This window comes from Arctopsyche grandis, chromosome 13 (assembly GCF_051622035.1).
Source record: "Arctopsyche grandis isolate Sample6627 chromosome 13, ASM5162203v2, whole genome shotgun sequence".
NCBI classification, from domain to species: Eukaryota; Metazoa; Arthropoda; class Insecta; order Trichoptera; family Hydropsychidae; genus Arctopsyche; species Arctopsyche grandis.
In genome coordinates, this window is record NC_135367.1 from 20,171,857 (window position 1) to 20,186,102 (window position 14,246).

Below are 14,246 nucleotides of genomic sequence, written 5' to 3' on the forward strand. Positions count from 1 at the left end.
AAGGAGTGAGTTCTTACCACCATAGACTCTTCTCTGTGGTCAGCTTTGTCTGATAGTCATCCTAGGTATCACTTGGATCACTTATTAGTTATTACATGCCATATAACAGGGTTATTTTGTAAGTGAAAGTAGTTAGTTATGATAATAATAGATTAGCAATTGTTATACTACTTTTTTTACAGATCTTTATCGTGATACGCCTCTTTGGAGACAACGGATTTATATATGTGTGAGTGCGGTTTGCAATTTAATATTTTAATAATAAATTTAGTAAAGAATATAAAATTACACGAATTACTTTAATATAAATTAAATATGAAAACGAACTATTAGACAATTGGGAAACACCGTTTCTGTTTGCTATTATTCTATTAAGTAAAGTTCGTTAAAAATTTTTGTCTGAAAGCAATTATGTGGAAGATTTATTGCTTCTGTGGGACCGAATTTTGACTGACGAACAAGGACCCTTATTTTTTTTGTATTCAGGTAGGGAGATGTATCTCGTTCGTATACGCTTTTGTAACTGACACAAAATTATCACAAAATTTTACGAAATCACTGGTATTAAAAAACGCTGTTAACGGCCGATCATCTGTTTATTTTTACACTTAAATTATACTAGGATGCAATTAGTAAAATAAGTGAGTAGATGGTTAGGTTTTGTAGTGATAGATGCGTGGGGAGTCCGAGTATTTCGAAATGCAAAGTGAGAGCGAGAGAAACGCGCGCGGACACGGTGACAGTCGGACTCGGACTCCATATATATATATATATATATATATATATATATATATATATATATATATATATATATATATATATATATATATATATATATACATATACATATTATATGTGTCTATACTGTTTTTTTTTACACGCTCCGCTACAAACGATTGCAAACCATGCAGCCGCATGCTCATTTCATACTTTTGTCTCGGCTTTTGCCATTTTAAGCTTGCCAGAAAGATCCAACTCAATTTTAAGAATTGCCAATCATCAATGTACATCGAAATGTTTTTTATCAAATAACTAAATTTCATTATATTTTAAAAACAATCATTGCTATTTTACAATATACATACATTAATATGTATGTACATACATATTATGTAAGAGTTTTTTATTTGAAAAAATCAGTTTTAATCTATTTTAAAAATAGCCAATGTTAATTGTATGTGGTTAGAGTAATAATAAGGCTGAAAATTAATAGTATAAAATGCAAAATTCAACCATGTCACATTTCACAATATAATTATATACATATATAAAGACGCTATTCTGTGTATGTGTGCCCTAATGATAGCCGAACATAATAATGAATCGATAAAATCCTAAACTTTGTATAAATTCATTCGGAATCAAACCCGAGTGCGAACACAAATATCCTCTTATAGGTATACCTGAGTTCAGAGAGTTAGAGACAAAGCCAACATCGAATTTTCAATTGGATTTTTTTTTAACATTAATTGAAATTGTTTCCTTCTCACCATATAAAAACAATAATTTTATTTAGTGAGGTTTTGGACCATTTTTTTTGTTTTCATATTAAACAATTAAATATATGTATATTATTTGAATTAAAATTAATTATATTTTAACGATATTTGAAAAATAAAATGAAATTGAGATTGCGATTAAAATGAAATTGATATTGATTTTTCAGTTCCGAATCCCGATTCCTGTTTCAGCTCCGATTTCCGATCATTGTTTTAGTTCTGATTCCCGATTTCTGTTTCAGTTGCGATTAATTATTACTATTCGTATTATAACTTTATTAAATCATGTATCAATTTGTTTTTGAAACTACCCGTTGAAATGTACATACATATGTATGTATATGTCACAATGAAAATATATTTCAAGTGAAAATATATTTTCACTGACGTTTCGGTGAAATCATAACCAGTCACATTTTCAGGGTTGGTTTTATTAATTTAAGATTTGATTGATAGAGTTGGTATTATTTAAGCGTTAGGATAGGTTAGGTTAAGTAAGGATTGGCCCTATACATTTAAGATTGGGTTAAATTTATAGAGTTAAACGTTGTAAATTAATTTTTTGAAACATTTTCACTGCTTGAATTGGTGGAAATATATTTTCAAAAGCTAAAATATGTTTTCACTTAAAATAGGCTTTCACTGTAATATATATACTAACATATTTTTAATTTACAATATATTTCAAAAATTTTCATAAATTTTATTTCACAAACTGTATCCATGAACAGTGGGATACTTGAATATTTGATACAAATACTTTCAGGTAATCGTCTTTGTGAATCGTCTTCTTTAAAAATATCCAACGTTACAAAAGGTTTTGTATGATTCCTCGAAGCAGATAAAAAAACAGATGGACGTACATAAAATATTTTCAAAAAATAAAATGAAGCTAAATTCAGTGCCAGTAATAATACTGTTGGTAGCCCAAACCTCCGGAGGATTCTATTGTAGCGACAAAAAGAGACCAACCCCTCCCATTACATTCTGAAAGTACCCTTCCTACGAACCATTTATTCCTCATTGTGTACAGAAAGTCACATGTCCAATTTCTAATAGCAATGTGGACAGATAGATATCCGTGCTGTCCGATTCAATTATGTACAAAAATATGGTACACTTAACTATAAATATACATACAGTAATTCAATTTGATGTTGGATAAGTTACATATTATAAAATTATTTTCAGTATATAAGATTGTAAGTGCCGAGACATTTTGCTATTGGAAGTTCATCTTAGCCATTATTATAATAGCAATTTGCTTGAAGATATGTATGTATATTTCAGTCTTTTGCAAATATGTACGTATCATCTAATAGAGTGTGTGAAATACGGCAAAATATCATATAACCGATTACAGAAATTCCCTTTGAATATTCATATATAATAAATCAATTTTTAGCTTTTGGGCATACCGATTTCGTACTTTATATTGTGTCGACGCATGGCGACGAGTTCTAAACTCGTATTAATTTCGAGAAGTGAATATTTTCGCAAAACACGGAGCTCCAAGTTTTAGGGAGTACAAGATAAAGCCGAATATATCTTCTGGCCCGGTGGCGGATTCGCACATGCCAAACTTTCGCCAAAGTTTGCCATTTTATTATCAGTTTTTGAAGTTGAGCAAGAAATCGAATACTCCCAAAAATGACTTTCGTATAAATTACAACTACGCTTTCAAACCCACTCATATATGTACACGTTTAGATAATTCTCACATTCACTAAACCCATTCAGGGAATTATTTCCAATTGAAAACACACACGCTCGTATATCATATACTACCTATATATAAATACATACATACATAGCCTTATTAAACGAGTCAATTGTCCAAATAATTACATTACAAATGACCAAAGTATGGATTTGAAAATTGCATAATTATTTATTAGTATTTTTTAGTACCAAATGTAAATTGTTGAATGATTTTATCTTATTGTATTAAGGTTAAATATATTAAATATACATATAATATCTCTTCAATAAAGCTGCTTATATAAGTACAATAAGAATCAATTACCTTTTCCATCATCAATCAAAAGATATTCCTACATCTTACAGGACAACCCCATGTATTCTTTTTATTAATTCTAATAACTTTCCTAGTTCGTTACACACCTACTTTATCCTATTTTTGAATTAACGGTGTAATTTTTGTACATCAACATTTCTGATTTCAATGTCTCACTTAATCACATTTTAAATTGGTTAATTATTTTTTTAATTATAATTTCTTATATTATGTTTAAACAAAAAAAATACAAATCGGTTGCACGAAGATTTAAAACGAAGATTAAAGAATCATGGACGCACATTTATGAAAAAATCAAATCATTTTCTTGAATGCGCTTCTCTATTCTACACAAGAATGGCTAAATTCTACACAAGAATGGCTAAATTCTACACAAGAATGGCTAAAATTATACTAAATGATTAGGAAACATTTTAATGTATATATTTTTCAACAAAGTAAAAAATTCGTCGCCTGGTGCATTTTGTTCCGGATAAATGGAAGCAACATTTGACTAATTTGCCAATATTTTTATAAGATACATCATTTTCGCTGAAGAATTTATATATTTATCCAACTATTAGATAAAAAAATTCGATTACATAAAAAAATTTACTTGTTTTATCTAATGTCTTACTAGGAAAAATACACAAAAAACTAGTACTTTTGTTTTAAATCAGTACGAATGGTCACCTTATTCTGAAGTTCATCGTTTCAATATTAAATTCAAAATCTTCAAATACTAAAGCAATAGTTAAAGAAATGTATATTTAAAATATAATAAAAAGATTTAATATCAAACGACTCCTTTTCATTTAATTTTTTGATATTAACTGTAACTATATAATTGAAGAAAATAAATAAATATTGATTGAGATTTTGGGTAAGACTTCACAGAATATATATGTATGTACATATGTATGAGTTGTTATATTTGAAAGTGTCATAAGTCCACCTTTATTCATTTTGAGAAATATTTTGCAAATTTATACATTAAATATAATGTTTTGCGTTTAAAAATATTTAAAAATACTGGTGCCCTGTAATACGTTTATTCTGCTTTTCTGAGATTCCGAACATATTGAATTAAAAGGAGTGATAACAATTGGTGAATTATGTAAAACAGAAATATTGTTTTTGGAACTGAAAATTGGGCTTCTGCCACTTTCAAATATTACGGCTCATATGTACAAATGTTTATGTTGGATGAAACTAATTTAATTCTAATAATATTCGATGACTAATGTGTTTCTCAAATTTGGAAATGTATCACTTCGTGAAGTCACAACTGAATTGCTAAAAAAAAAAACAAAGAGTTTATTCAAATCCAAAACGAATATCCGACATATAACCATATTTCATTCAACGTCGATTTATTTTTCCGGAAACTATTCACATAATTCGTATGCAGATATATTTTAAGTTATGACTGCCGAGTTTTATGCAAAAGAAGCATTGATTCCATTCAAAATGTAGCCAATTTGATTATGCGAAGCCCGGAAAAACTCGGAAAATTGTTATGAGCCACTCTCACAGCCAGTTTGAGCCGGTGCGATTCAAGTCATTCGACAAAGTAAAAACCGCTATACAAATTGACACCCGTGTTCCGCCACCTCCCTCATAAATGAAGTGTAATAATACACAAGCTGAATGAAAAAAGAAATGCAAAAAAGAAGACTCTTTGTGGCCGACAATAACCGCGAATTTGAGGTTGAGAATTTTTCACGCGTAACGTGACGCAACAAAGCCCCGCGACGAGTTTTCCCCGACGTGAAATAGAAAACAATTTTTCTTTTAAGCGTAAGCTCGTTTATGGTAAGTCTTCATAAATTGTTGTATGTGTGTGTATGTCACACTTTTTCCCGTAAATTATATGTATGTTTATTTTTACTTTATCTATATAGGTACGTAGTAACAATATATGAAATTTTGTGATCATGCGAAAATTTTAACTTGATATTTTGACCGATTCACACTCAGAATCGTTTACTGATCACGTTTTCATGATCTAGAAAAAATGTGTGTGTGTGTGTGTCAGTGTATTTTGGGGATTTTTTGAACACCGTTAGTCCTATCAAACTAAAACTTACTATCGGTTACTGACATTCTTATCGACATGACGTGATTTTTTTTCAAATATTTAAGTTGAAGGGGAATGGTACCTCCCCTTATAGGTGTCCTCTTTTTTAAAGTTTTAGAATTCAATTATCTCCCAAACCGCTAACTCAATCGGAATAATTTTTTTTTAAATGTATAGAAATTATAAGTTTTATTACCTAATATTTTTTCATAAGCCGGAAGTAGTACTTTTACTCTAAAGAATCGAGGTTTTTAATGTTTTTCTCAGAAACTTTTCGGTTTATTGAAGTTATGTATAAAATTTGGTAAGCATCCGTCAACCGGAAATGGCAGATTACTCTTCTTCGATTTTTCTTCCATTATTTTTTTAGACCCCTTAAACGGGTCTACGTGACGAGACAGAATGTTAAACGACAGAAAACGCAAATATCGGAAGGCAAAGATCGAAAATCGAGAGATCTTCTGCGCGCGCACATTAATATGGGAGGAAAAGCCTGTTCCTCTTGTTCCTGTTGTGAACAAGAGGAACAGGCTTTTCCTCCCATATTAATGTTGACCGTTCGCAGCCAGTTTTGATCTTCGATTTTCGATCTTTGGCTTCCGATATTTGCGTTTTCTGTAATTTTACATTCTGGCTCGTCACGGAGACCGCCCTTAAACATACATACATATGTGCTCTTCACAAAAAAAAAATCAAGTATTATTCTTGTATCAAGATTTTTTGGAATGTGGGAAGTGGGATTTTTTCCTCTTAGAAAGGTCAAAAATGTTGCGGCCACTATTCTGTCCACACCCCTGAACATATCAAGCTTAAAATTTATTTTGAACTCATTACAAACGGGTTTGCGCAATATGTACTTCATAAAATAAATAAGTTATATTCAATATTGAGAGTGAATTAAGTTTGAAAAGACTTTTATCAACCACCACATTAGAATCGAATGCAAAGTAATTGCTTTTATTTCATCTGTTAAATAAAGCAGTTAAATTGCATCACTGGCAAAAACTCCTTCAACAAGGTTTCGTAAATACCGTTTTAAGTTTCCTCCCAATTCATCTCAATTTCCTCCCATAATGAATAGGAAAACGGATAGGAAGAGGCTTCTAAACAATTTATCAATTGCATGTATCTACATCGATATACAATGTATGTTTTCGATTTTACTGATATATATTTTTATTTATAGCTAATTTCACATTTTTATATTAATTTTGACATCTATTTACACATTTTAGCGAAAATTCATATTTATTTCGAATTATATCATTTTTTTATCATTTATCGCAAAGTGCTAAAAAAAGGCAAAATAAACACTTTTGGAGTCAACTGTGTTTATACCCTTCAGGTATAAATACAGATTACCTAAACACAATCTGCTTTATGTCATCGACTTTAGTGGGTCTTTAATTAATATGATGTATTAGATGTATTATGAGCATTTATAAGAATTGTAAATAGGTTTTTGAGCTATTTTTCATATTATGCTGTACATTAGCATTAGAATAATATAATACTATGATTACTAACCAAATTAAATTAAATTGTAAAATAGAAAATGATCAGTAGATCAGTAGCTATTAAAAAAATATAAGATGTATTGTGAACATAATTTAGTAATAATAAAAAGCATTTAAAAATCAAAATCAAATACCATTTATTTGTAAACTCTTGCTGTAAATAACATTTCTTCTATTGTTGACATCCAGAAGTCACTTGTAACAAAGATATGTCTATGGCATTCGATTATCCGGTTGTTGGATAACCGGTTGTGCAATATGGTGGTCCGTTTATGCTGCGATTGTAGGCGACCGTTCATTTCCTTATCTCCGACCGGTCAATCGGTCCAATTTCGGTCAACAACACAATGTTTTGGTTGCAGGTGAATATGTAACACTTCGTGCAAACGCCCACTTGGACACACGCCTGTTGAATTGTGCATTTCATAACAAAAAGACAAACATTTCTAGGGCACCATTGCTTGCTACTATTTTTTCGGCCAGTATTATTATTTTTTTTTATTGCCACATGTAGCGCCGGTTATCAGATAAACTGTGTCATTTAATTTATGATTGCGGTTGTTTGAAATGTGTTGAATTTCATTGAGATTGTATTCCCTGGAAAAATATTGTTATTTAATATAATATGTATATTTCATAATTGGTCTTTTGATGAAAATATAAAGATAGAGGTACAGGTGTGCAATATACATCTGGAAAGTAAGACATCTGGTATCACATGTAAAACAATCAGTATCAATTAAATAAGTTTCTAGAAAAGTGGGTGGATAATTTTTTAAAGCAAAACAATGTTAAGTTCTGTTGTATTTGAGTTTACTTAAATAATATGATTTTGCTCGAATTTATAAAACATTTTATTAGACGCCAATTATGAAGTGTTTTAAATTGTTTTATTTACATATATGTACATGTATAAATTTCAATTTCATTTTGAAAAACAGCTGATTTCATTTTTAGAACGTTCATGAGCATACACATCCCTAAAATAATTTATAATACACCCATATATACTAACTTGAAAAAACTGCATGCCATATATAATATTCCGTTTATTACAGACATTACTAACAAACTAACCAGTAGATTCTATGACATAATCACTAATAACCATACTAACACACTTGTGAAGAGTCTCGGTGATTACAACAAAATGTCTATACCCTTCAGGTATAAACACAGATTACCTAAACACAATCTGCTTTTGGGTCATCGACTTTAGAGAGTTTTTAATTAATATTATGTATTAGATGTATTATGAACATTTATAAGGATTGTAAATAGGTTTTTGAGCTTTTTTCCTATTATGCTGTAGATTAACATTAGAAAAATATAATACTATGATTACTAACCAAATTAAATTAAATTGTAAAATAGAAAATGATCAGTAGATCAGTAGCTATTAAAATAGATATAAGATGTATTGTGAACATAATTTCGTAAGAATAAAAAGCATTTAAAAATCAAAATATGTATGTACATACATACATATATCGCATTTAACTAACACTGACTTTCACTCTGCATACTGATCGATTATTTATTATCATATTGTAATTACTTTATCTATGTACGTAATAACAATAGATGAAGTTTTGTGATCATCCGAAAATTCGAGCTCGAGATTTTGGCTGATTCGAACTCAGAATCGATCACTGACCATGTTTTCGTGATCTAGAAAAAATGTGTGTCTGTGTGCTAGTATGCTTGTCTGTGTATTTTGGGGATTTTTTGAACATCGTTATTCCTATCGAACTGAGTAGTGTCAGTTACTGAAATGCTTATCGATGCGACGTAAATTTTTAAGTTGACCGTAAATGATACCTCTCCTAATAGGTATCCTTTTTTTTTAACTATTTTCTTCTACCCTTCAAATATGTGTGATCTTCACGAGAAAATTCAAGTTTAATCCTTTTATCAATGTATTGAAAATCATTATATTTAATAAACCGCAAGTCAGGATTTTTCCTCTTAGAAAAGTCAAAAATTTTGTGACTTAACGATTTTTTCAACACCAAAAAATTATATTTGTATTTTTTATGTACTAACTTGATAATATTTTGGCTAGAATTCGTAAACCGGAAGAAGTAATTTTTTCAATATTTCATTATTTTATTTTGTCCTTTCAAATTATTTTTATCTTCTTTATTTTATTTTTACATAGATATGTACATATATACCAGGAAGGCTTGACAGGAAGACTCCAATGCGCCTTCCTGGATAATTAATTATATATTGCTTTCTGGGAGCCTTGATGTTTTTACTGCATCATACAGTTCTGTCAGGCAGCATATTTTAACTGACTTCTAGCTACATATTTACACAGTTTGTTTTCATTTTGTAATATTATTATTTAGCATAATGTGTATCTATGTTGGTTTTATCTTTATTTATATATGTATGCTATTTTTTATTTTTATATAAATGTATAAGTAATTGAATGTATGTGTATATGTATATATATATATATATATATATATATATATATATATATATATATATATATATATATATATATATATATATATATATATATATATATATATATATATATATATATGTATGTATATGTGAATATATATATATATATATATATATATATATATATATATATATATATATATTTAGGTGTTTATGTATGTATTTTTATGTATATATGTGTATTTTTATATTTATGTATGTATGTATTTGGATTTGTGTATACGTGTAAGTATTTGTGTATATATGGATGGTGTACATATATGTTAATATAATTGTCTTTGGCCAGGAAGGCGCATTGGGTTTAGCTGTTAGGCCTTCCTGGTATAAATAAAATAAAATAAAAAAATGCAGCATTTTATTATAACATAAATCATTGTATTTCCAGAAGCTGAAGAACACGAAATAACAATTAATTAATTAATCACAAAATTAATCCTTTGATACATCTATGGATTTAGATTTTGTTCATAATTTTTACAATTTATACACACAATAAATACAGAATATTTGTGACAACAGGAAAGATGATTTTTACCAATTTTGAGGAACTGTTTCAACAATGATCAGATAAAATTGGCAAACTCTGGTAAGAAACGATCGATTTGGAGTCACAAATACCCCCAAATCTAACCAGCAGTATGGGGGATCGAACCCACTGATCACTTGGTGCTAAACATACACGCTACCATTAAAGCCATACTGCTGGCTTATATATTTTTGATATTTAATGTGTATATAGTAATTTTAAGTAATACTAAATTTTTGAACAAAATCCGACATCCGGAAGTAGAACTATTGTCTTTTGTAAGTTTCTTATATATTCTTCTTATATACCGCAAATACATAAATTAAGTCGAGGGTTGGTAACATCTGATTTTTTTTTTGTAGAAGTCATTTATTAACGATTATCAGTGTTATATTAGATGATGTATTTAGTATGCGTAAATGTATTTAGATTGAAACCTGTCGATTCAGAACGCCGAGGGATTACGACAATTCTAAAAAAAGTGTACTTACGATTCATCAAATGTTCAATGTGATGCAATATTGATCGCCTTTGCAATTAGACTTATAATATACAAGATAAATCATATTTGGGTATATGTATGTATGTACCCACGCTTCTTAAGGTCTCGTTGCTTAATTTTACTTCGAGCATATGTATACATATGTGAAATGTATGTAATATTGTACTTTCTCGAATTATATACGAGTTTCGACATCTATATAATATGCATGGTATTTGAGCAATAATACACTATCAAATATCTCGCTAATTAGAAATATATATGCACTCGCAACCACACCGGTAAATTTGCTCTATATTGTTGTATATATATTGAACGCGCGTATAAATTAAAATATATTAATGAGATTACTTAATGCGATATTAAAAAAAAGGCGCCAGTGAAAGGTTTTTCAATGTGACAAAATATTGCATAAAAATCAATATCGGGCGATTAAATGTTGACAGCCTGGATTTCGATTAATTTATTTAAATCCACATCCACACATCAGTTCAAGGGCTCGTTAATGTACATAGACATTTAAACTCAATGTCTAGGATTTTGATCGCGTATTATATTGCGCAATATCATTTATCCACGTGTATGTCGCATATACATACATACAAATGTAAAGTGTAAATGTAATCCCAATTGTGTAAAAGCTCGTCAATGTCAAGTATTAGTCGTATATATAGGGCCTGCTGTGTCATTATAACAGTAGTAGCATCTCAAGTTCTAAACTGAATTAGAGTCTATAAATTTGAAAAAAAATGATCGCACAGGTGAGTTTTAATCTACTATATAATCATCGTATTTTGTTATTATAAGCCGTGACTTTTATAATTAATTCCTTACATAAATAATTAGATATTTATTTTAATTATTTTTCAGTACTTAGTTTTGGGGATGATTTTGGCGTATTGCAGTGGTCAACATCATGCAGTTTCATCTCAAAGTATAGTACATCACGTGTCTCCTCCAAAACAATCGCATCATGAACCATCACCATCATCATATTACCAACACCATGCTCCTCCACCACCTCCACATCATGCTCCTCCACCACCACCTCATAAAGGACATGCTATCTCTTCACAGAGTATTCACTTAAGCCATCCTGGACCTTCTCATGGCTCATCTCCGATTTCATCTCACGCTCCTCATCACCACGAAGAAGAAAATGTAATTAACCTTCAGATGTCAACAAATGAAGTTTAATTTTATTATATAAAATAATAATTAATTAAAAATATTTCTCCAGGGTCATCCAGCTTATACGTTTGAATACAGCGTTCACGATAGCCATACTGGAGATCAGAAGAGTCAATCTGAATCTAGGGACGGCGATGTTGTACAAGGAGAGTATTCTCTTGTTCAACCCGATGGTCAAATTAGAAAGGTCGTATATCATGCCGATAAACATAGCGGGTAAGTTTATTTAAATACATATATTGAATTACATAGCTAAAATTAAATGTATATTATAATGATTGTTTTCTTGCACAGATTCAATGCTCATGTATCGTATTCCCACGCTAAATCATCTCACTAAGGCTATTCAGAAGACTTGAATACCGTGGTATAGCTTGATATTATCTTCAATTCTTCCTTAATTTTTATTCTTGCATCGATGTGATACATTTATTTTTATACTCCTTGGAATTATACTTAATAATTTGAATAAATGAGACTGAAAAAAAGTATACACTATTTTATTTCAAGCGACTGCACTGCTTGCCCGATCAATTTTTCCAAAAAATACTTTCAACAAATTTTTTCTTACCGTTTATGTTAGCACACACGAGTTTGTCATATACGTGAACTTGTTTACGTTTTGAAATATGTCCACATGGAGGGCATGAGATACTTTAAAAATTAAAATAAAAGCTAAATAACCCACCAGCTGGTTTGGTTATGCAAAAGCTAAACGTTTAGTATAAAAGCGACAGTTCGATTCCGATAACTCACAGTCAACACAGGGTCTCATATCGGATAACACTTGTTATTTCACAGCCAATACATAACTATTAACATGATCTGCAAGGTAAGTGCAGATATTGATTGGTGTTCGTTTTGTAAACGAAAAATTTCCGCCACAATTATATGAAAACATTTACAATTAATTGGGAAAATCTGAAATATATCAATAATTATAATAAAATATTCATAACTAGAAAATATTTAGAACTAATTATTTTACCCGGCTTCGCTCAGTATTTGTAATATAAACAGCGTAAACATTGGCAATGTTTTTTTTATTAAATTTATTTGAATCGAAAAAAATATAATATTCAACCAATTGAATTGTCGTTATAGAAACTTTGTTTTGTTTATGAAGTTCCCAACCAAAGATACTTACATACATACATACATATATATATTATGTACATACAAATCGAAATTATATATTAGATTTATAAAATTGACCATTTAGCATTTTTCCCAAAAATCAATGTAAATTTTACACACGCATTGTTTATCTATGAATCGATAAATTAATATGTCATGGTATATTGTTGATATTCTCTGTATTTACAGGCAATCTTCTTATGCGCCCTTGTGGCAGTAAGTCAAGCACAACTTGGTGGTTATGGTCACGGTCATGGTCATGCTGTGTCATCTCAGAGCATCGTTAGACATGAAGCTCCTATTCAACATCATAAACTGTTGGCTGTACAATCTCACCATGTACCAATCCACTCTGCACCCAACGGACATGCTGTATCATCTCAATCTTTCGTCAGCCACCACACTCCAGTTCATCATGCTCCCATCCACCATGCTCCCATCCATCATGCTCCCATCCACCATGCTCCCATCCACCACATTCCCATCCATCACGCTCCGATCCACCATGCTCCAATCCTTCACGTCCCAGTCCACCATGCTCCAATCCATAAACATGTTGAAGAATATGTAAGTCAGCATTCAAATCCCCTAAGTCGAAAATTATAACCTTCAAGTTTTACCATCCCATTTATTTATTATTTCAGGCTCATCCCGCTTACAAATTCGAGTACAGCGTGCACGATGAACATACTAAGGATATCAAGAGCCAGTCCGAAAGCCGTGATGGCGATGTAGTCGAAGGACACTATTCTCTCCTCCAACCTGATGGTCATGTCAGAAACGTTAACTACCATGCTGATAAGCACAACGGGTAAATACATAATTTTATTTGTATTTTTTAGAATGTTTGTAGTAAAATTTATTTAAACTATTATTTTTCGTTTTCAGATTCAACGCTGAAGTGACTTACACTCATGCTGGACATCAGGGTCATGGTCATCAGGGTTACAACTGAATCTAATTGATACGTAGTCAAACTCGCCTCCATTTTAACCATCCATTTTTTTCATTCTTCTAAGTTTTATATTGTTTATGTTATTTTTAATTTGTAAATAAAGAAAAATATATTTGAGTTATTCTTTTATTTATTAATTTGAAAATCTATTGAACAAAAACTAAAATCACAAGTCATATTCGGTTACAACAATTTTTTTTGATAATGAGTAATTAGCTCAATGACGTCGTAAAACTACAATATATGCACATATTTTTTAAGTGTATCTATCATATGCAAATTTTTCAAAATTCTAACTTCTAACTTCACGAGAATAATAAATTCAACTTGAGGATCGTGAAACT

At 30.2% G+C, this 14,246-nt stretch overlaps 1 protein-coding gene across 1 annotated transcript; it reads left to right on the forward strand.

Annotated features, from left to right (window-relative positions):
- Positions 1–12,630: 12,630 nt before the first annotated feature.
- On the forward strand, positions 12,631–13,902 carry LOC143921632 (uncharacterized). Its single transcript, XM_077444985.1, has 5 exons — positions 12,631–12,642; positions 13,137–13,239; positions 13,360–13,514; positions 13,592–13,758; positions 13,836–13,902. Exons 1-5 carry the CDS (start codon positions 12,631–12,633, stop codon positions 13,900–13,902), a joined length of 504 nt encoding a protein of 167 aa, XP_077301111.1.
- Positions 13,903–14,246: the final 344 nt, after the last annotated feature.